The sequence below is a fragment of the Heloderma suspectum genome, chromosome 17, assembly GCF_057233095.1.
Source record: "Heloderma suspectum isolate Gila_16-S chromosome 17, 16-S_ref, whole genome shotgun sequence".
Classification (NCBI taxonomy): Eukaryota; Metazoa; Chordata; class Lepidosauria; order Squamata; family Helodermatidae; genus Heloderma; species Heloderma suspectum.
In genome coordinates, this window is record NC_139474.1 from 21,931,107 (window position 1) to 21,954,357 (window position 23,251).

General features: G+C 47.4%; 3 protein-coding genes across 4 annotated transcripts; 2 read left to right on the forward strand and 1 right to left on the reverse strand.

The window, feature by feature from the left end:
• Positions 1-5,013: 5,013 nt before the first annotated feature.
• On the reverse strand, positions 5,014-8,797 carry LOC146334716 (SLAM family member 6-like). 2 transcript variants are annotated; one of them, XR_014786234.1, is made up of 3 exons: positions 8,683-8,797; positions 7,392-8,134; positions 5,014-5,776 (listed from the first exon to the last, which is right to left on the reverse strand). XR_014786234.1 is itself a non-coding variant. In XM_084823668.1 (2 exons), exons 1-2 carry the CDS (start codon positions 8,735-8,737, stop codon positions 7,794-7,796), a joined length of 396 nt encoding a protein of 131 aa, XP_084679794.1. In that variant the 5' UTR covers positions 8,738-8,789; the 3' UTR covers positions 6,006-7,793. The 2 variants fall into 2 exon arrangements, 1 of the variants encoding a protein (XP_084679794.1); XM_084823668.1 differs by lacking the exon at positions 5,014-5,776 and having other exon boundaries at positions 6,006-8,134; positions 8,683-8,789.
• Positions 8,798-11,485: 2,688 nt separating this feature from the next.
• Positions 11,486-16,438, forward strand: LOC146334717 (SLAM family member 5-like). The gene is made up of 5 exons (XM_084823631.1): positions 11,486-11,571; positions 12,582-12,706; positions 15,139-15,480; positions 15,849-16,151; positions 16,365-16,438. Exons 1-5 carry the CDS (start codon positions 11,486-11,488, stop codon positions 16,436-16,438), a joined length of 930 nt encoding a protein of 309 aa, XP_084679757.1.
• Positions 16,439-17,014: 576 nt separating this feature from the next.
• On the forward strand, positions 17,015-20,609 carry LOC146334718 (uncharacterized). The gene is made up of 2 exons (XM_084824688.1): positions 17,015-17,346; positions 19,806-20,609. The coding sequence occupies exons 1-2, from the start codon at positions 17,272-17,274 to the stop codon at positions 20,430-20,432; spliced, it is 702 nt and encodes a 233-aa protein (XP_084680814.1). The 5' UTR covers positions 17,015-17,271; the 3' UTR covers positions 20,433-20,609.
• Positions 20,610-23,251: the final 2,642 nt, after the last annotated feature.

The following is a 23,251-nucleotide window of genomic DNA, read 5'->3' on the forward strand; positions in this document are numbered from 1 at the left end:
GCAGCAGTGAACAGTAGACTCTTAGGGCGCCTTAAAGAGTAGCAAATGCGTCATGGCGGCAGCTTGGATGGACTGAGTCCACTTCATTAGATGCAGGAAGTCTTATCACAGGTAGACACAGGAAGTGTACCAAAAGCAAATCATTGCAAACAGGTGTGGAGGCAAAGGGCCATGAAATGCGCGGGGTTGATCCGTGACATTTTTAGGCAAAGCTTGAATACGTGCAAGACGAGCACAGTGAACCTTCGCAAGCTTGGATGGTGATCCAATTATCATTTACTATAACAATGTCTCTCTCGCTCTTCACTAGAAAATTCCCAGCACCATTCATTTAAAATGGCATCAAACCAGTGTAGGTTTTTTTGTTAAGCAGGACTTGGATCCGTCTGAATGTTCAGAAGGCTGAGATATAACCAAAAGGCCAAATGGACACCTTCATCGGGTTTATGAAATGAGTGAGGATAGCAGTGGGTATATCCCTCCCTACATGTGGACTGAGGGAGAGGTACTCTCGTGAATACACTTAAGCCAGGGGTCGAGGACTCGTGGCCATCTAGATTTTGTTGGATTCCAACTCCCATCACCCCGATCATTGTCCATGCTGGCTGGGGCTGATGAGAGTTGTAGTCCAACAACATCTGGAGGACCACAAGTTCTCAAACCTCTGACTTAAGCTAATGAAGTGAGCAATTTGGAACACAACAGGGAAATAATGGGGGCCAATTAGTCCCAGTATTGGGGAAAAGACGGGATATAAATAAATATAATATAATATAATAATAATTCTCTGAGCATTGAGCATATCCCTTCAGCCACATTCCTAGCAGTGATTGAGCCTAAGGACATGGAACTCCACTTTTTCACATGATCCCTTCCTATCCCAGTCTCTCCCTCCCCCACTTGATGTCGTTTTCCCTGTTGTCTGTTTTGGAGCTGCCTTCGAAACTCGTCTGAAGCATCGTGTGCGCTGGGCTGGGTCACCGTATTAGTCAATAGCGATAAGAGCAAACTGTGGAGGGACACACACGGTATAACCAAATGGGGGAAGAAGTAGCAAGAAATGATTAGCAAGACAAAGTATCCGAGAGTGTTAATGAACTGAACATCACATGAAAAGAGAACCGGGGGCTGTTAATTTAACACAGCCTGCTCTATATTTAGCATCACATGTCCTGTATTTCTTGCACAATGTGTTTCTGCACTGAAGCTGCTTATTCTCCGGAACAGCTCTCACTTAGAGGGGTGTCGCTTCTTCTCTTGTGATAATAATATCTGCTCTCCTTCTCAGGTAAAGTCTGCTGAGAAAGCAGGACGGAAGGACAGAAGCAAGGGGATGATGGCATCCTTTAGCTTAGATCAGCCTTCCCCAACCTAGCGCCCTCCAGATGCTGGCTGGGAATTGTGGGAGTTGTAGTCAAACATAGCTGGAGGGAACCAAGTTAGTGAAGGCTGCATTACATAATCAAGAATTAGACAAAGTTCACTGGGTTGTGGCATAACAGAATCAGATCCCTGGTTCCACCATCAGCTCCCCATGGGAATGGTTTTGGGCACAATCCTGCCCAAGCCCTGTTGAAATGAACTGGAGTGGTACATTACTGTCTAGTAGGAATGCTGGAGAAATCCACAGTGGGTTCAAATGAGTGGCTTTTTCTGCTGTGTGGATTCCGTGAACCTGCGGACCAGTTTTTTCCTTTTGGGGGGATTTGTGCAAATTTGCACTTGTGCTAATGTGCGTTAGTGCTAGGGTGCACATGCACTAATGTGCATTAAGGCCAATGCATACTTGCGCAAATTGAACAAAATTCTTGTATATCCCTAAAAAAATCTGATTCTGTCAATGAGCGGACGACAGAACAAAAGACGCCTGACAATCCTCAAAACACAGAAGGAACAGATTTAACACAATCCACACATCACTAGTGTCAAGGCAGCTTACACAGGAAAGCCAGTCAGTGGATTGTGTCAATGGTCTCTAATGACTTCTAAAGCACAGAGAATTTGGCTACCTTAAAAAAAAAGGGGGGGGGGAAAGGCCTGTTAAGGTAATAAATCAATGTAACCGAGGGAATTCTAGCTTAAGGTTAATAGGAACTGTATAGGTAACTTGTTTAGAGGAGATTTTTCAAGCTGAACAAACACTTATCCTGGGCTCCTTAGTACCACTGGAAGTCACTTTATGCAAAAAATAAATAATTGCTTTTTTGTATATAAAATAAATTGTGAGTTCAGGAAACAAATTCTACCCATACACAAAGGAGGGAGGAAAAACCCAGAGGCAAATAAACCAGACCAAATTTTCAATGTTTAAACAACCAAGGAGTGTTCTTTATAGACTGATCCTATGCAAGTTTACTCAGAAGTAAGCCTCACCATATTTAATGGAGCTAACTCCCAAGTAAGTACGCATAGTTTTGCAGCCTTAATATCACAGTGGACATTTAGCAACCTTAACAGCTCCTTTTGTCTGAAAGCAAAGAAGCATAAGTAATATCATGGCACTATTTTCCTACCCAGCCAAAACTTTTATCCCCCAAACAAGAACGCAGGGAAGGCAGGCGAGTGAGTTGCATTTACGGAAGAAGATGCTCACCTGTGCTACTGAATTCCCACAGGACTACACTTTCTCACCTCCAGACATGAGGCGCTCCCCCTCCTCCAGAGATATCCAGATGTCAACACAGTTCTAATTTGCTTACCTGTTAAGAGGCAGATGAGTGTCAAAACCAATAAGCCCAGAGCATCACGTTTGCCCGTCACCAGTTTTTTCTCCATTTCTTCCCCGCCAGCTGCCTCTTTGCTCTGAGGGGATCAACGGCATCTGTTGGGTACTTTGGGAGGAGCCAAAGATGGCATAACATTCCGATGCCTTTGAGGTCTCCCCCCCCCCGCCGCCCCGCTCAGCCACGAGTGTTAATTAGCATCAATTAACTGATCATAATTATTATTTGCAGCTCACCAGTGACTCCCAAGTTCTCCCAGAGATCCGTGCATGCAGCATTGTGTGTGTGAATAGTGGTTTCAGCCCAGCCTGGTGCAGATTATCAACAGATGACGAGTTAATCGGAGGGTTCAGTGAGTGCCCGGCCCTGATGTCGCAGCTCACCAGGAAATCCGTCATCAGGGTAATTAAATTATTGCTTCCTCCCATATAAGAACAGAGCCCTGACCAAATTCCTGCCCAGTCCTCAGGAACCCAGCTCCTAATTTTAAACACAGCAAGGAGCCTTGAACAGCTATGGACCTCATCTTGGAAGGTGCTGGCACCTTGGACATCCCCTCGCATAAGCCCTTGCATTTTATTTGCCAAGGCCTTGCTGGGCCGCTTTGCAGGGCAAAGACTCCCACGGTGGCCTGCAGTTCGGAGTCAGTATTTGTATTAACTCTGAGCTTATAATAAGGCAGGACGCTGTATGCATCCTGGGGTAACAGCTACAGTACCACCCTGACGGTGTTTTGCTGCATAGACCAGTAAAGATGTGTTCTGCTTCTGTCGTGTACGCCAGACTCCCTCAATGTGGTGTCCTCCAGATATGCTGGGCTGCAACTCCCATCACTTTGAGTACTCCTGCACATCTGGAAGGCACCAGGTTGAGGAAGGCTGGAGTAAGCAGGAGTCTTTCCCTGAGCGGAATGGGTTCCATTCTGTCTTCGCTCCATCCTCTCCCGTGTGTTCTCTTTCTGAAACACCAATGAAAGGGCAAAGCAAATTCCTTGGTCAGAGGCCGGGGCAAATTCCCAGAAGGCACGCCCAGCAGGTGAAACGGGCATGGAGCGGGGAAAGGGGGAAGGACTAGGCAGCCGGGAAGCTGGCGAGGTCTGGTAAGGGTGGTCTGTGAGCCAGCATGTGGAGGGGCTCTCTGGCACGGGGAGAAGTGTGCTAACCAGAGGGGGGAAGCACGCCTGTTTGCGGCTGCTTTCATCCGTGGCGGCCGGTGGCTTCTGTGTCAGGGGGCAGTGAGTCTGCTCTGGGCTTCAGTCAGAACCAGTCAGAGCGCTAAAGGAGCTCTCCAAGGTGCAAAGGTGGTTCTTGCTGTATCCGTTGTTATTTGTAAGTATTGTCAGCCACTTTGAGGACTCTAGTTGAAAAGTGGGATATAAATCTACTAAATAATAAATAAAAGCATAATAAATAAAGGGAGCCGGTGTGGTGATTCTGCATTCATGACTCTCTTTTATGCTGGTGTAGTGGTTGGACTGCAAGCTGGGAGATCCGGGTTCTAGTCCCCACTCTGCCCGCGAAGCTCCCTGAGTGACCTTGGGCCAGTCACAGACTCTCAGCCCAACCTACCTCACAGGGTATTATTGCACCAGCATAATGTGCTAATCTGTCACATTGTGCATTTGATGGTAATTAATCTGCATTACATGTTTTAATTTATGTAGAAGTTTATGTCACTTTTCAATGTAAAAACCAAGTGACTTAATTAAAAAAATCCTCAGTTTTGACTTAATTAAAAGCGTAAGCGTGCATGTGCACACACTTAAATCACCAAAGACCAGTGAGTGGTAAACATGTTCACCCAAAAATACTATTATTAAAGGTAAGTAAAGATAAAACATGGCAATCCAATGCACAACAACTCATCTGTGTTTGAGGAAAGGATTAAGGAGTGTAGCCATCTTAAAAAGCTGTGGTCTCAAGGACGTTCCGCGGGTGACTTCTGCAGGCAAATAGTTCCAAAGTATGGGGGCCAGAAGAGGCAAGACCCTGCCCAGCATCACAATCTAAGCTCTGTAAATGAGGGAAACTGTAGATCCCAAAAGGATGGGGATGTATATATGGAGAAGGAGGGCTGCACACCTTGCTGGCTTTTTAGCAAATAGGGCAATATATAATTGACAATGACGATGGTGGTGGTGGTGACGATGACAGCAATAATAATAAATATGTTTTGAGCTCCACTGTAAAGTAAAGGGATGGGTCCTGACTCAGAAATTTTACTGTACTCTAATGTACAGCTCACCCCACATCCAAGGGTGCAGGACAAGCAAATATAGGCACGGCCATTATAGAAAGATGTAAGCTAGATTGAATAAACTCAAGGCAGCTAACAAACAAACAAATGAATTAAAAGTAAATTAAACAAAACCTGTTACAGAAATATTGACGATTAACAAAGCAAAACAAGGTATCAGTGGAAACAATGCATTCAGTACGTCAGATGCTCAAGGCATACGGGGCAATCTGTTGCTCTGGAGTAAATTAATTTCCTGAGAGGCAGGTTGGAACCCTCCTCCCGAGAAGGTCAGCTTCTTCCTCGCCTTGCCTCATCAGACTTTGCGCATCGACATCCAGGGGAGGCGGGGATGTCTTTAGAGGAGGGACTTTCCATTCTGCAACCAAGTCCAGAAATGGAGAAAGCTAATAAACAGTGGCTCCATGTGGGATTTTGTACACCTGCACCAGCTTTTCCCGGGGAAACGTGACAACCTGCCATCTTTGCAAGTAGGCCTTGTGAGATGGTGAAAGACCTCCCTAAAGACGTGTGCAAAGTGAACAACTACGTCTCTTGAACATTTGACACATAATGTGCCAAGAGCACTGGAATTGCTGGAGCAGCGTTTAAGTTTCCCATTCTTAGTCCACTGCCCACTCGAGGGGCAGAAATCTATAGCAAAAGATACTGTGGTTCCTTCCAGTCCACTGCAGCAACTCAGCTGTGGTTCTGTTCTTTTCTTCCCAGGATGTTCAAGGAGGCAACTGCTGCAATCTGTGCGAAGAGCAATACTGCAATGATAATAACTCTCACCCAAGAGAGAAGGACATTTGGTCCTGTAGAAACAAGAGGGGGGGGGGGTTAGGGCAGGCTTGGGACAAATGTCTATGCATGCACGTGCATGGAACAGGGAAGAAATTAATTTGCTTTGCATTTTAATAAACACCAAGCTAATTTACACATTCTGAACTAATACACAAAGCAAATGCAATTATCTTTCAGTTTTCACACTTCTCCAAATTTTACAATGCAGTTCTTGGAGAAAAAATGTGCACAAAAATGTATACATTAACACAAATGTGTACTTTATTTTTTCTTATATTATTATTTATTTCATTTCTATACCACTTAAAAAAAAATAATCTAAGGTTTATATCCTGTCCTTCATCACAAAATGATCCTAGGGCAAGTCATAATACACAATATATGTATTTATTATTTATTTGTGATACTTTTATACTGCTTAATATAATAAAATCCCTAAGTGGGTCATATAATAATATTAAAATTACATTTTACATGTGATATTAAAAGAATACCAATTACACTAATAGTACAGAGCAATACAAGGAGCAGTAAGATGGAGAAGCATGATTAACTTAATTACAAGCCAGGGAAAGCCTGGGTGAACAAATGCATTTTCAGGAGGCATTTGAAAGATGCCGCATTTTCTGCCTCCTGAACAGCACAGGGGAAGGTTTTCCAGAGGGCGGGCAGCACCACCAAGAAGGCCCCCCATCAAGGTGTTCCGTAGCAACGTTCCGTTAATTTCGGAATGACCAGCAAGGGTTCCTCTGATGATCTTAAAGGTCAGCTGGGTATATATAAGGGGAGGTGGTCTGCTAGATGTAGCATTATACAACTAATAAAAATGCGTATTTTTTCCCAGCGTATGTTTCTCCCAAGGTATTGGGTTTCTTGCAATGTACACATTTTTGTACCTTTCTTCCAAAATAGACATTTATGTACATGTTTCTCCTAACGTATGTATTTTTGTACATACACCCTCTGTTCCTTGTGATGGTTGGCTGAAGCCCTGTGCCTTTGAAGGGGCTCTGTAAAGAACCCAGTCCTTGGTTCTGAACTGTCCCGTTTACAGTGGCCCTCAGTCCCTCCTGGATCCTCTTCTACCTGGCCCCAAGGAGGCTGTCACTGAGACCGGCAATGTGGGAAGCCCCATTATTACTTGTTCGGTAACTGTGCAGGGGCCATTTGTGAACAGTACCCACACTTATTTATTTAATGCATTCATTACATTTCTGTACCACCCAATAGCCACAGCTCTCTGGGCAGTTCACAAAAATTAAACCCCGAGAACACATGATAAAACATAATATAAAACCTTTAAAAGTTCAAAATACAGCCAGAATAAACAACCAGCTCCTGTGCCTTCTACCTTTCCTCCCAGAACTTGCCCTGTGGCTGATGTTCTGTGCTACTGCATTCTCGGCTTCCTTCTTGACTCTGCTTCTGGGCTGTGTAACGTACCCGACTGTGTTTTGATCTCTGCCTGCTCTCTTGACCACTGCTGCCTGAGCCTCAAACGCCTTGGACTGAAACTTGCACGCGTGAACATTTGCTGGCATCATTGCCTTGCTTCTGGCTTAGTCCTGCACCCAGAGTCTGCCACAATCAACACAGAAAATGCCCTTGAGTTCTAGTCGGACTCACCCTCACTGTGGCAAATGTTGCTCATGCTGAAGGAGATGCTTTTCTGGTCAACTGGATTGCTCACCAAACAGGTGAAGTTGGGATCCAAAGCACTGGGCTGCCATGAGAAGTGGAGATGCGAGCCATTGTCAGAGAGCTGGTACCAGTCCAAAGCTCCTTCTGGGAGAGTGAGCAGGCTCCTTCTTTCCCAGGAGACATCAAACCGCCCCGTGCCAGATGCCTGGCATTTCAGGGTCACGCTGCAGCCATCTGGAGTGCTGGAGACTAATGCGGAGAGGATGCGTGGTGCTGGCAATGGTGCTGTTAAAAGGAATGAAAATCTCACGATGTGTGTGCCACGGAGCTGTCACTAACCATCAGTCCAATGACAAGCGATGGACGATGGTAGCAGGAACACTAACCTCAGACAGTCAGGTTGAAAGAGCCCCTTGGGATCTGCGCTGTATCCAGCCTCACTCGAGCTTTTAGCAGTCCACTGTCCTCCACCCGCAGGTCCATGATCCTCAGCGTGGTCTCATCGGCCATCTCTAGCCGCTGTCCAAACCTGTCCTTGGGATTCGGCCGCTCGAGCTTTCCGTGCCTGAATTCGGCAATCAGAAGAGTTTTGCTGGTCTTGGTTTGAAAGGGCCACTCAGTTATGGTTGCCCTTCTTGCTGAAGATATATTGACAGAAAGCGAGACGGATCCTCCAAGGATCCCGTTGACCTGAAGGGGGGACTTCTCTCCTTCATTACTTAGAGTGGCTGATTTAAAAAAAGAGGGGAGAGAGGGAAGAAATAGTACACTTTCAAGCAAAGGGGCACATGCTGATGCTTCATTTTTCTCAGGCAGGGTAGTCTGGAACTGAACTTCCCCCTTCTCCCTATATCAGAACAAACTGCCCTATATTTTAGTTAAGATCACTTTTTTAAAAATCCAAGTTCTTCCTTCCTTCCTTCCTTCCTTCCTTCCTTCCTTCTTTCCTTCCTTCCTTCCTTCCTCCTTTGACCCTTGTGCAAGCCTATCTTATTTGATTTTCTTTTCAGCTCTCTAAGAGTCAAAGATGAAAACAGCTGTTCCCTAAGCCCTCAGGAAAGGGTGGGATATAAATAAATACAGCCAGGAGCTAATGACACTGTCCTCAGTTGTGACATAAAAGCATTAAAACCTGGATGCTTGTCCTGTTTACAGTGAGAGGCAGCATGCACAGACAGACCACGGGGCCTTGGCTTTGGATGTGTGCGGAGAACTCTGGGTGCACTCAGCACTAAGGACAGGTCAGATCCATGCCGCACTCTTCTGCACTGCTCACCTGAGGACTGGAGAGCCAAGAGCAGGAGTGTCAGCTGGGTGCTGTGTGAGTCCATCTTTCTCCTCCTTCTCTGCCACCTTCCTCCCTCGCTGTTAAAATACACTCTGGAACAGTGCAAGCTGGTGCTTTCCGCACGCTCTTCTTCAGGTTGGTGCTTCAGCCACCCCAGCTTTGACCCCAACCACAGCAATTTCCTCTTCAGGCCCTCAACTCATCTGTCGCATGTCTCACTTCCCCTCTAGTTTAACTGCCATTAAAAAACATTTTTTTGCTGCCCGCCCACCTCAGAATCATCCCTGTGTTCTTGATTAGGGATGGATGAATCTTTCAATTTTGGTTTCTCTCTGTTGCCCATTTTTCTAGTCTTAAGTTTAGTTTGTCCCAAATGTTGAGGATTTCCCCCCCCCCTCCACTCTAAAGTTTGGTTCTTTGCAAACACTGAGACTATTTTTTAAGTTAGCATGAAAATTCATAAGCATTTTTGTGCACATTTCTCCTAATACGAGGATTTTGTATGCTATTTTGCCATATGCACATTTTTGCAAGTGCATTTTTGAATGTCATTTTCACGAAGATATGCATTTTTGTGTGCACTTTCCCCCTAATCTATGCAATTTTGTACATTTGTTATTGTTATTATTATTATTGGAGAACTCCATTGCAAAATTCATAGGATGTGATTTAGAGTTTCGGTTCAAACATTAGTTTAAAAGTATGAAATTGGGTACGTTTGCATTAAAATGTGCAGGGAACAAATTTCTTCCCCATCCCTATCGCACATAGAGCACATTATAGTAGTCCAAATGGGATGTAACTAAGGGATATGTGACCACTGGTGGATGCAATATTTCTAGGAACAGCCGCAGTTTGCACACTAGCCTCAACTGTGCAAATATACTCCGGGGTACCACTGAAACCTGGCATCCAACTTCAGGGCTGAATACAGCAGTACACCCAAACTGTGAACCTGAGTCTTCAAGGGGAGTATAACCCAGTCCAAGGCAGATTGAATCCATATTCCCTAATCCATCTGTGGAATAACCAGGAGCATCTTTGTCTTGCCTGGATTAAGCTTCAGTTTGTTTGCCCTGATCCAGTCTATTACCAGCATCAGACATTGATATAGAACTCAAGCGGTTTCCTTGGATTTAGATGGAGAGGAAATATAAAGTTGGGGGTCATTAGAAAAGAAATGGAAATAAAACTGCCAATATCATAATTTCTTTATATAAACCTATTGTGTGACCAGACGTGGAATACTGTGTCCAGTTGTATCTACTGTTTTGATCTGTTGCGTTAGTTCTCACTTCTCAAAATTGTATTTAAAGGGATTTTATCGTATTTTATTTTGTATTTATGTATATCACTCTGAGAACTTTGGCTGTAGGGTGACTCATAAGTTGAATGGATGAATACATACATGCATACATTCATACATACAGTTCTGGTCACCACACCTCAAAAGGGATATTGCAGAGCTGGAGAAAGTGCAGAAAAGAGCAACCCAAATGATCAAGGGGCTGGAGCATCTCCCCTTTGAGGGAAGGTTATAATGTCCGGGACTATTTGGCTTGCTCTGTTTTGGTCCTCAGTTCACTTTATGTTAGGAAAGATTGGAGCAATAAAGTCTTTTGTGTATAGTGGTTTGCTCCCTCTTTTCCTGATTGCTGTGAGCATCAAAGATAAGCAATCAGTTAAAGTCCTGATAAGACTTTTACTTTTCACGAAGTCAAAGTCCACGCAAAGTTAGACATTGTCCTGATTGGACCAGGGAACGGTGGATTGAGCTAGTTTTAGCTGCTGTGCTCAAGTTGAGACAAACACTGTTCCAGAAAGAGAAGCAAAAAGCATCCATGTCTTCATCTGCTGAAAACCCCCTCACACTTTTATTTAGCACAGCTTTAAATCACATCCTCCACATAAACTTGTGATCAATAGCTGTGCATTTGTGTGAATGTGGACATTGGCAGGTGATATCTCGACACTGCAGGGAAGAGATAATTGTCGATTTCCCTGGCAGAAGCCACAAGAAGCCACTTTTTCTACTCAGACTATTAATCTGCTCTTTTCTTGGTAAGTCTTCTAATGTGTACTATTATTATTATTATTAAATAAGAAAACTATACATCTGGTTTGTCATGAAGAAGGAAATCATTGTGGGTTTTCAACCTTGATGAGAAGGAAATGCTGACACATCTACTGACTCTGTGACCACAGGGAGTAGCCAGGGTTTGTGTTGTTTTGTAACTTCTAAAGTTTTGCACTAAAGTTTGGACTATACCATTCAGCTGCTGTAGTATGGGTGAGGACCGAGGAAGATAGACCTGGGAGCCCCAAACTAGGGTACCATGCCAACTCCAGCCATCTCCCCTAGCTAGTGGGCTGGATCTACCAGAAGTCCTAACACTGTGGAGGCAACTATTACATTTAGGGATGTTGGAGGAATCCGGTTTGGGGGTGGAGCTCGGCAAGTTTTCGCCAGCTCAGCCCCCCCACCCCCAACACCAGCTCATGGATCCCTGAGCTTGCCCTACTCGGTGCATGCCGACTTGGGCAAGTTTGCAGTTTCCTGCTTTTTCTTGAGGCACCATTTTGCACAAAATTGCAGGTATGGCGATTTACAGAAATGGCGATTTGCGCAAAATCATGGCTGTAAATAGCATAATTTGCAGAAAATTGCAGGCATACATAGTCAAATTAGAGCATTTACACCTGCAGTTTTGCACAAATCACACTCTTTACAGGTGCAGTTTTGTGCAAATTGTGATTTCCATTAATAGTTATACCCGCAATTTTATGTAACATGGCGGCTCATGAAAAAGCGGGAAATGGTGAGCTCTCGCCGGGTGCCTATGGACGTCTGACGGCTTGCCCTGAGTACCTGCTCTGGTGAGCAGCACCCAAACAGGGCGTGGGGGAGCTCGCCCATCCCTAACGACGGTGGGTAAATCGTGTAGATACAGCATTGCAATCATTACAGCGCTGTATCTGTACAGCAGGATGTGTGCGTGCTGTATAGCTAAAAAAAAACCCTCCCTGCAAAATATAGAGAAGGTCCGAGGGGCAGAGAGGACCCCCTTTCCTGTCCTCCAGCGCCAGCTCCCTGCCTAACTATAGAGTGCTCCAGGCTTTGGGGATGTACGAAAATCACTTACCTGTTCGCGGATTATGTTTATGGTGGGGGGGAGGCGTTCCGTCCCTCCCCCCGGAATCCTGGACAGGGGGGAGGCACTCCGTTCCTCCCCCCCGGAATCCTCCGCGGCTGGCTGTGCCAGCCAGGCCAGAGTCGTCTGCAGCCAATTTTCCGGCCGCGGAGGGCTCTGGGGGGAAAAAAAAAATGCGTACACAAATGGCGGTGGCTACAGCTGCCGTCATTTGCGTTCCTTATTTTTGACATCTTAATCTACGTAAATAATTACGTAGACTAAGACGGCGAAAATAAGGGGAACGCAAATAGCGTAGTGGATGCTATTTGCATTCCCCTTATTTTCGCCGTCCTAGTCTACGTAATTATTTACGTAGACTAAGACAGCCCAAAATAAGGAACGCAAATGGCGGCAGCCGTAGCCACCGCCATTTGCGTACGCCTTTTTTTTTCCTTTTTTTTAAATTACCCAGACCTTTTAGGCTACGTAAAAACCTATGTAGCCTATCATGTGTGTGAAAAAAACAACAACTGCAAATGGCGGCGGCAGCAGCTGGTCGGAAGACCAGCCGCTGCAGCCGCCGCCGCTGCCGCTGCTGCCGCCGCCCGGAAGATCTGCCCCAGGTAAGTCTCGTCCCAGGGGGATCCATGTGGGGGGGTGGCAGGCCATTCTGCCACAGATTTCGGGGGGCTGAATGCACTGGCATTCGGCCTCCCCAAGATCTGTGGCGGAATTCTCTGCCATCCCTACCAGGCTTGCAGCCAGCCCCAAACTGGTTGCTGCCTTATACCAGGAGAGACTGAAAAACCCCAGACGCTTTAGCCTTTACTCCCACGGAAGGTTCCCAAAGTCCCAAATCATTCTGGTTGCCCTTTCATGTACCCTTTTCAACTCTGTTTTGAGATGGACCAGGCCTCTCAAACTGATCGGCCTGCAATTTCCTGGCTTCCCTTGAATCCCTTTTTTAAAAAACTGGTGTTACATTGACTGTTACCAGTCTTCTGGGAAGCATTTTGCTGATAAATTGCCTGGAAGATACACAGTTTGGTGGAAGATTATTTCACCACTGAGTCCGCCAGGCGTGTGCCATGTGGATACTGCAGTGACCTTGTGAATGTTTGGTTTATCATCTCACCCCAGAGCATCATCTCCTGTCTTCGGACCCCTCCCTGCAAAACCAGGGTCAGCCATGTGGGGCTCTGCTCAGCCCCTTTGAATTCATTCAGTGTTTCTGCAGCCTCCCTGTCTTTCTTTAGCATACCTTCCACTGCTTTGCCTTCTAAGAGTCCACCCACCTCTGTATGATTCACTGCTTGTTTAAATAAAAATGTCTACAGGAGAGGTGCCGAAAAGAAAACCATGTTGGTGCCTGCCTGACATCAACCTATTATTATGGGCTGGAACAAGACTCCAACTTTATTAGTTTTTTATTATTATTTATTAGATTTATTAGCTGCCCATCTGGCTGGCTACCTGGCCACTCTAGGCAACTTACAAACAACACAAAAAACAATAAATTTACATAATCAACTGAACAAAACAACATTGCTCTAAAAACCCTAACCCACCCCAAATGCCCGCCTGAACAGCCAGGTTTTCAAAGCCCGGCGGAAGCTCATCAAAGAGGGGGCATGGCGGAGGTCACTAGGGAGGGAATTCCACAAAATGGGGGCCACCACAGAGAAGGCCCTCTCCCTAGTTCTCACCAGCCTAGCTGTCCTGGCTCGTGGGACAGAGAGAAGGCCTTCCGAGGCCGATCTCGTTGAGTGGTATCCCTGGTGTTGCTGGAAGCGCTCCTGAAGTTAGACTGGGCTGGAACCATATAGGGTTTTAAAGGTCAATGCCAAAACCTGAATTGGGCCCGGAAAACAACTGGTAGCCAGTGCAACTCCTTCAGCATTGGAGTGATGTGAACTCACCGATGGCTGCCTTTAATCAGGCAGGCTGCCATGTTCTGCACCAGCTGCAACTTCCGAACCGTCTTCAAGGGTAACCCCACGTAGAGCGCATTACAGTAGTCTAGGTGAGAGGAGACCAGGGCATGAACTACTGATGGGAGCAGATGGTTAGGGAGATAGGCACACAGCCACCGTATCAAGTGGAGTTGGTACTGCGCTGCCCAGCTCACAGCTGACACCTGAGACATGGACAACTGGGAGTCTGAAATGACCCCCAGGCTGCGGGCCTGGCCCTTCAGGGGCAGTCGCACCTCACTGAACACCAGATCAACATCCCCCAACCTCCCCTTGTCTCCCACCAAAAGTACTTCAGTGTTGTTGGGGTTCAGTTTCAGCTTAGTCCTTTCCATCCAGCCGCTCACCGACTCCAGATGCTTGGACAGGGTTCTACAGCCAACCTTGGCGAGGATTCAAATGAGAGGCAGAGTTGCATGTCATCCGCATATTGGTGACACTGCACCCCAAACCTCCTGATGATAGCCCCCAGCAGCTTCACATAGATGTTAAATAACATCTGGGAAAGAACAGAACTCTGTGGCACCCTGCAAGTGAGCAGCCAGGGGTCTGAAGTCTCCTCCCCCAGAGCTACCCTCTGGTACCTGCCAGAGAGGAAGGACTGGAACCACGGTGTCTCCAATGCCCAACCCCTCCAGGCGGTCCAGGAGGATACCGTGGTCGACGGTATCAAAAGCTGCTGAGAGATCGAGGGGAACAAGGAAGGAGCATTCGCCCCTATCCAGAGCCCTCCCCATACCATCCAGGTGGCCAAGGCCGTTTCTGTCCCATGCCGAAGCCTGAAGCCTGATTGAAATGGATCTAGATAATTGGCAACTTTAGACCTTGTTTCTCTATTTAAGATTTTCTGTATGCATTTCTGCCCTGCCTTCAATATAAATATTACCAGAGTGGCCATTGGCCACACTGGCTGGAGCTGATGGGAGTTGTAGTTCAAAACATCTGGAGGGCACCAGGTTGGGGAAGGCTGATGCAGAGCTTTGCGTCTGAGCAACAGCACGTTGGATGGACCTTGTGAACAGATTTCAGCACCTTTTAGTTTGTTCTTCCTGCAGCCTGCAGATAAAGTGAGCAGGAGCTTTATTTATCTTCTAGCAAACAAACCCAGCATGGCATGGGCTGGAATCACCCTTGGTTTGAGACAGTAGTCCTCTAGCAAAGTTACACGGCTGTAAGAGTTGTGGCCACAACCATCCTGGGGAATATTTGTCTGAAGAGTGATGTACAAATTCCTAAAACAAATTAATAAAATGAATAATTATCTTCTAGTTTGGCAAAAAGGAACATCCACATTCATTCCCTCCATTTTTCTTTCTCTTCCGTCCCTTAAAAAATAGGCACTGTAACTATTCCAGCAGAGAATCCTCCCCATCAGGTGAACGGGAAGTTGGGAGGTTCCGTCTTCCTCTGTGTAAATATATCCTCAGCAAAAAATGTGTCCAAACTTGAATGGGAATTTTACCCCAAATCTGAGCTGGGATTTTGGCTAGCTGAATTCAGAGGTGAAAGCTGGGAACGGCCAGAGGTTAGTGACCAGTTCGAACAACGGCTGGAAATGGTTGATGAGGCCACCTTGAGGATCAAAGACCTGGCAGTGGAGGACAGTGGTGTATATAAAGCTCGTGTGAGGTTTGCTGCAGCAGAGATCCAAGAACACAGTTTCCCTCTCATTGTCTATGGTAAGTAATTATTTCCCTGTTCTTGTCATTTTGCTCTTGAGCTGAGCAGGGAATAAGACCAGCACCATTTTCCCTACACAGTAACCAACTGAGTGTCACAAACATCATGCTGCTTTCATCTGAGGCAGAAACTGTGGCAAGCGTCAAATGCCTCTAGAAAACATGTTTGTTTCCGCAAGCTTTCCCTGACCTGCCATGGACCGTGACACTGCTCTGTATTATTGCTGTCTGTCATGTATTTAATTATTTATTATTTAATATTTTTATGATGTGTCATACACACATTTTAGTGGGAATTGCTTAGAGATTTGGTTTTATTAAGCAGTATAGAGGTATCATAAATAAATAAATAAATTTGCATTCAACAGAGCCAGTGCCAGCACCACAGGTTCTCCACCAGCGAGTCTCCAAGACGCCAGACGGATGCAACGTGACTCTGCAGTGTGAGGCATCCGGCAGGGAACAGCTCAAGATCTCCTGGACAAAAGGGAGCCACCTCGGGGCCTTAGACGCCGCCTCGGACTGGTACCATCTCTCTGACAATGGCTGGAGTCTCCACTTGTTCTGGCAGCCCAGCCCTTCAAACGCCACCTTCACCTGCCTGGTCAGCAATCCTGTGGATCAAAAGAAAGCCTCCCTCGACTTACTTACCATCTGCCAAAGCGACAATGGTGAGCAATTTATTAACTCTTCTTCTTCCACCATCCACAGTTATTTGGGTGGCAGGTGTGTGTGTTGTTAGAGAGAATAGTCCATATTTTCCCTAAAAGCATTCATGGAGTCTTTGAATGCTTGTGAGCAGGACTGGGGCAAATTGTTTTGCTTGCAGCTTGTCCTGATCGTGTGCACCTCTGCCTCTGCCTCCTCCTTCCCCCTCCCCAAAGCAAAGAAACGCACCTTGGGCCAGGTGAAGGTGAAGGCAACAGTAGTGACCATGGGCACTCCTAGCCTCTGGTGAAGCATCTTTGGCTGTCAGGGAAGGGCTGGTCTACCAGTCCCAGAATCCCCAGCAAGGAAGTGACAATGTGCCTCCCATTTCTGCCAGAGAAAAGCTGAATTGATGTCCCAGTAAAGCAGCATGTCTACTCTAAACAGTAAACTCTGGCTACAGCTGCTATGCCCAAATGCAGGGATGGGGAATGTGTGACCCCCAGATGTTGTTGGACTACAACTCCCATCCTCCCTCACCATTGGATGTGCTGGTTAGGGCTGATGGGGCTTGCAATCCTCCAACATCTGAAGGGTCCCACATTCCCAGCCCAACTGAATAGCCCGTTGCACTTTTCTCCTAATGTCATTGGTGCCTCATATCCCTAAAAGAGGGCCACAGACTGAAACGCCACATCCAAGTGCCAGGTCAGACTTCCAGGCCAAGGTCACCTTAGGAAAGCTGGATTATGTCATTGCTTATTGAACTGAGGTGCGTATTTGCTCCTTTTTGAGTAATTTATTCTGCTTCTGTTAGTCATGGGAGAGGGACACGTTGGTGGCTGATCCTACAATATCTCTCAAGAGACTATTTTTGCTCGTTGCAGGTGGGAGTGGACCCTGGTGGATCATGGGGTGTTTCATCAGCCTTCTTGCAGTCATTGCATGTTTTGTGATTATATGGAAGAAAAGAAAACATTCTAAGCTGGCAGCCAAAAGAGATAGGAATATCTCTGTTAATCATCAGCCCTCCTAGCTGGGAAGGAAGCTTGCATCTTCTTCCTTTGGTTTATACGAAGAGGCAGAGTTTCGTCAAAGTAGCAAGATAGCCTGTGTCATGTTGCCTCCACAGAAGTTGCCTCCATGGAGACAGAGAAGGGGACCAATTCGAAACCTCAGTGCACAGAGAGGAGCCCCCCAGAAGATGGGGATGACAAGGTGAGATGATCATGCAAAGTAATGTAGTGCTGCTGGCTACCATGGAAATATCCGGTACATTCAAGGAGCAAAGTGCAGAAAGAGTATTTATTTAATGAATGCATATGAATGCATATCCCACCCCCCAAGAAAGTTTAGGATAGTGAATATGCTGCTGCCTCCACAATGTTACGGGGCGGGGAGCAGCAGGTACTGAGAGCAGGCAGCCCTCCTCGCATCCAAGGCTTGGAGCGCTGTTCTTAAATGGCAGGTCAGCCTATGGAAAAACCAGTTACCATCCAGAACTGGGTCTTGGATGATGGTCCCAGCCTGGTTCACGTGACTAACACCGAGGGATGTCAGACGAATCCGTCGAGAGGGTGGGGGTGGAGTCCGATGAGCTTCCATCAGCTCACCACCCCCTCCAGACTTCAGCTTGCTTCCCTGTGAGTTGGCCCAATTCAACCTGCATCAAGTCAGGCTAGCTAGCGGACTTTCCATTTGTTTTTGTTGGTTTGGCTTTTGTAAATTCCAGCTGCAATTTGCTCAATTTACCCAAATTCTGTCCAAAATTTGTGCAAATTAAGCAAATTACAGCTGGCATTCATGCAAATTGCACAAATCACAGCTGCAATTTGTGCAAGTTTCTATTTATGAAAAAACCCACCCCCAAATATCCCAGATTTCAGGAAAAACTCGTAGCTTGGCTCGCGAATGCTAAGCCAGGCTGCACGGGCAGCAGGAACTTGTTGGACCCAAAAAGTCCAGATTTGCAAATGCTGAACATCTCTGCTAATACCTGAGCAGACAAGACAAGCAGGATTATATCTTCCGGTTGTGTGTGTCTCAGCACCAATATAGAGCCTGTGTTTTGGGGTCCCCGCCGAACTTCATGGATCGGTGGATGCATTTGGAGTTTTGATAGAGTGTTCTAGGTGCTTTCACAAAATGACTGCCATAGCAGGCATAGCCAGTCCAAAAACACTCATTTCCCAGAAGGCAAACTGGTGAGACTAAAAGAAAAGTAACTTGCCCAAGAGCCTAAGAACGAGGCAGCGGTGGGTTATCAGCTTTCCATCTTCCTCTCTAGGTGCTCTGTTGAAGAGAGCATCAGCTTCGCGCGCCCGTTCCCAGTGCTGGATGTGCAGGTCAGATTGGGGGCTCTGCTGGAGTCCACACCCCTGCCTAGCAGTGGTGGCCTCAGAGCGTGGCTTGTCCTGCTGAGGTGGCCATGGTGGCCATGACGTCCTGAGCCACGGCTACCTTGTCTGGAGTGGCTCAGGACGTCATGGCCACCAAAACAACTACAGGGCTGCGTGAGGAATTCATTCCAGTGAGGGGTGTGTTTTTTCAACAGATTTCCCAATTTGCACCTCCTGAAATGAATGTGGACCTGACCCAGATGCAACCTGTGGCCAGAAATCTGTACATTTGAGCTTGCAGTACATTCCATGAAACAAACAAAAAGCATTCGACAAAATGCACACATTTGAAAAATCTGCGAAGAAAAATGTGTACATTTAACAAATGTGCAGGAACATGTTTAGTCAACATGTTTAGTCAAGCACATGTGTTGAAAAATGCATACCTTTAAAAATGCATACATTAAAATGCATACATTATGAAAAATAGATAACACCCAGTACGACAAAGGAAATTTGGAGGTCTTCCTTTTTTCCTCTCAATATCCTGATTAATTATATGTTAGCCTGGGAAAGAGTTCCAGACTCCAAACATCTATGAGATATTCCAGATCCCCCAGATCTTTCTGGACAGGTGAGGTCACCTAAACGAGATGAGGGGTGTTGTAACTAGGTTTATTGGGGTTTAGCGTTGCAGTCCATACTTGGAACAGAGAGCCAGTGTGGACAGGGTGCTGGACCAGAAAGACCCAGTGCTGAATCTTTGCAGAGGCAGGAAGCTTATGAGAAGCCTTGGGCAAATCCCTCCCTCCCTGCCAAACTTCCCTCACAGGGCAGTTGTGAGGAGAAAAATGTATCAGTCCTGCATATGCTGCCATGAGCCCTTTGGAGGAAGGATGGGATAAACGTGTGAAGTCATAAAGCTACAGGAGAGTGTGTTTCTGGCTGCATACGGCATGCCTGCCCCTCAAGACAGGGCCATCACAGCCCACCCCTCGGGGTTAGTGGAGAGGACTTTAGATCAGAGGGATGTGACTTCTAGGCACCCTTGTTGAGAAACAAAGCACAGCTGACCTAAGGTGGAGGGAAGACACCGATGGCTGCATCGTTTGCATGACACACAGCATGACAAAGGGGCGTGTGGTTTATTCTTTCATGGTCCTGGTCATTTCTCCTTTAAAAATGCCACATTTCTGAAATAAGGTCAAGGTAAGATGCCTCTTGCAGAGCGAGTCGCACTTTTTTAGCAGGTTGGCCAGGATTTAATTTGTGCCCAGGGTTTAGGTGGCCCCAAATGCGCTGGAACCTCTTCTATAATGTTTCTCTTTGCCCCTGCAGGTTGTCTGGGTTAGATGGCACTTCTCGGATTCTGAGCACCTTCCTTTCATCACGACCGACCGGTTCTCCATCTCCCAGGAATCCTGTGCCTCACGGGACCCATATCCTAAGAACATCCGCTGTTCATTTCCCCTCGCAGCTGGGTCCTCAGCGACTCAGGCATCCTGCAGCGCAGGTGCCTCACAAGGCGCACCCCCTAAGGACGTCTGCCATTTGCTTTCCCTCACAGCTGGGGACCGGTTCTCCGCATCCCAGGAATCCTGCCCTTCAGGGGCCTCACGGGCCATGCATCCTACGCACGTCCGCCGTTCATTTTCCCTCATGACGGACTACCAATTCCGCACGTCTCAGGAATCCTGCCCTTCAGGGGCCTCACGGGGCACGCACCCTATGCACGTCCGCCGTTCCTTTTCTCACACAGCTGGGGACTGTTTCTCAGTGGCCCCCCAAATCTGCACCTCGGGTGCCACACAACACACATACCCTAAGAACGCCCGCCGCCCAGTCTCCCTCGCGACTGAGGACCAGTCCTCAGCAGCACAGGAATCCTGCAGCTCCAGCATCTCATGGGCCGCATGTCCGAGGCACTGTCGCCATTTGGTCTCCCCTCCTGAGTACTTTGTATAAAATGAAAACCCCTTCGAAAGAGTCACCAGCATGTATTGAGACATGGCTGTCAGTGCTGGCTTCTTCCACATTCAATTTTTTTAAAATCTGTGGTTCCTTTCACCCTGTTTACACAGGAATTTGCAGATTTTGATAAGTTCTTGTCAGAGAATGAACCAAATGAAATTCTCAACCATCTGTGCTGGCTGAATTCAGTAAGTACAGCTCTTCCCACAGGACCGTGATGAATCTGCCTGACAGGGAGAGTTAAAGCTGAGCAGCCTCTTCTTCAGAGGTGGGAACCCTAATTCAACACCTCAGACACGGCTGAATACTGAGGACTGAAAACCAGACTTCTAAGAGCTGAGCCCTGGGCCTGGATGGACGAATCTGTCCGTTTCGGTTGCTCCCACATTCAAATCATTTAAAGCACAAGGGACAGAATCCAAAGCTGCGAGCGGCCCCTACCGCTTGTGAACCACGGTTTAGTGGTTCGGGAGGCAAGCCCCAAACCAAGCAGAAACGTTAGTTTCTGGAAGGGGGCAGCCTAGCAGCTGGGCAGTTAGATTCCACCTACGTTCTTTCCGTCCCATTTGTGAAGACCATTGGTGAATCTGAGTAGCTTTGAAATTGAGTTCATATATATATAAAAAAATGAATTGAATGAAATTCTCACATCTGCACCAGCCACATTCCATAAGTCTAAGCGGGAGATATGGCATTGGGGGATTAACAGGCCAGCTGAGGAGAAGAGGGGCTACACACCTTACGGCTGTCCCCTCTTCTGGCTCTTCTCCCAACCTGATGGTTCCTGGCAGCCTTGCCAGTCTGCCCTCGGGCCTGGTGCTGCTGCTGCTGAATGCCAGGTCGGTCCAAAACAAAATCTCCCTCATCTATGATCTGATTGTGGATGAGGGGGCTGACCTGGCATGTATTACTGAGACCTGGGTGGGGGAACTGGGAGGGGTCACTCTCTCCCAGCTGTGCCCTCCTGGGTACTCAGTGCAGCACCAACACCGACTTGAGGGTCGGGGAGGGGGGTTGCCGTGATCTGTAGGAATTCAATCCCTCTCTCCAGGCTTCCTGCTCATTCAAGTGCAGATCTTGAGTTCTTTCACCTTGTGCTGGGTACCCGGGACAGGTTAGGGATTCTGTTGGTGTACCGCCCACCCCGCTGCCCATCAGACTCCCTGCCTGAGCTGACAGAGGTGGTCTCAGACTTGGTGTTGAGGACCCCAGGATGATGGTCCTGCGGGATCTCAACGTCCATGCCGAGGCTGCTGTATCCGGGGCGGCTCAGGACTTCATGGCCGCCGTGACAACCATGGGGCTGTCCCAACATGTCATCGGCCCAACGCATATAAAAGGACACACGCTTGATCTGGTTTTCTCGACTGGGCAGGAGGATGGTGATCTGAAAGTGGAGGAATTAACATCTGTCCCTTTGTCATGGTCAGGTCACTTCCTGCTGAGGTTTAGACTCCTGGCGGCCTTTCCCCTCTGCAAGGGGACCTATTAAAATGGTCTGGCCCCAGAGGTTAGTGGATTCTGATGGATTCCAGAGGGCTCTGGGGGATTTTCCTGCTGGTATGGCTGGTGCTCCTGTCGAAGCCCAGGTTGCTCTGTGGAATAGAGATGACTCGAGCAGTTGACACGCTTGTGCCCAAGCGCCCTCTCCCTCTGAGCAGAGCTCAGCCAACTCCTTGGTATACACCTGAGCTGAGGGCAATGAAGCAAGAGGGGAGTCAGCTAGAACGCAGGTGGAGGAAAACTCCTGCTGAGTCTGACCGAACACAGGTTAGAGCTCATTATCGAGCCGACTCTGTGGCGGTGAGGGTGGCAAAGAGACAGTCCTTTTCCATCAGCATTGCATCTTCTCAGTGTCATCCAGCAGAGCTTTTCCAAGTGGTTCATGGCCTGTTACATTCTGGGCCAGGGAGAGAGATGGTGGAACCCTCGGTGGCACGCTGTGACGAGTTTGCATGGCACTTTGAGAAAAGTTGCTCAGATTTGTCATGAATTGGACACCACGATTAATACAGTTCCATTGGTAGAGGCGTTCAGAGCACCATCTGGTCCAGTTTTATTGGATGAGTTCCAGTTACTGAGGCCTGAGGATGCGGACAAGGTGCTTGGCCAAGTCCGATTGACCACTTGTGTGCTTGACCCTTGCCCTTCATGGCTTATTAAATCAAACGAGGAGGGGATGTCTGGCTGGGTCCAGGGGGTTGTAAATTCCTCCTTGAGAGAGGGAGTGGTGCCTGCCGCTTTAAAAGAGGCGGTAATTAGACCACTCCTGAAAAAGCCTAACCTGGACCCAGAGGATGTTAACAATTACAGGCCAGTGGCCAACATCCCCTTCCTGGGCAAGGTGCTTGAGTGGGTGGTTGCAGGACAGCTCCAGGCACTCTTGAATGAAACGGATTATCTAGATCCATTTCAATCAGGCTTCAGGCCTGGTTTTGGAAACTGCCTTGGTTGCCCTGTGGGATGACCTCTGCCAGGGGAGGGAACAGGGAGAGTGCGACCCTGTTGATTCTCCTGGACCTCTCAGCGGCTTTCAATACCATCGACCATGGTATCCTTCTGGATAGGTTGTCTGGGTTGGGAGTAGGAGGCACTGCACTGCAGTGGTTCCGCTCCTACTTGGATGGCCGACTCCAGAAGGTGGTGCTGGGGGATTACTGCTCTGTGCCATGGGGTTCCACAGAGCTCTATTTTATCCCCCATGCTGTTAAACATCTACATGAAACTGCTGGGGGAGGTTATCCGGAGGTGTGGGCTGAAGTGCTATCAATATGCGGATGATACCCAGCTCTCCCTCTCTTTCTCATCAAACC

Bases quoted from the DNA above. Each gene is read 5' to 3' on its own strand.
- LOC146334716 (XM_084823668.1), bottom strand. From the start codon at position 8,737: ATGGACTCACACAGCACCCAGCTGACACTCCTGCTCTTGGCTCTCCAG. The intron at 8,135-8,682 runs GTGAGCAGTGCA...TTTTTAAATCAG, and splicing joins CTTGGCTCTCCAGTCCTCAG to CCACTCTAAGTAATGAAGGA.
- LOC146334717 (XM_084823631.1), top strand. From the start codon at position 11,486: ATGGCGGCTCATGAAAAAGCGGGAAATGGTGAGCTCTCGCCGGGTGCC. The intron at 12,707-15,138 runs GTACCCTTTTCA...CTTAAAAAATAG, and splicing joins CATTCTGGTTGCCCTTTCAT to GCACTGTAACTATTCCAGCA. The intron at 15,481-15,848 runs GTAAGTAATTAT...TGCATTCAACAG, and splicing joins TTTCCCTCTCATTGTCTATG to AGCCAGTGCCAGCACCACAG.
- LOC146334718 (XM_084824688.1), top strand. From the start codon at position 17,272: ATGGAGACAGAGAAGGGGACCAATTCGAAACCTCAGTGCACAGAGAGG. The intron at 17,347-19,805 runs GTGAGATGATCA...TTGCCCCTGCAG, and splicing joins CAGAAGATGGGGATGACAAG to GTTGTCTGGGTTAGATGGCA.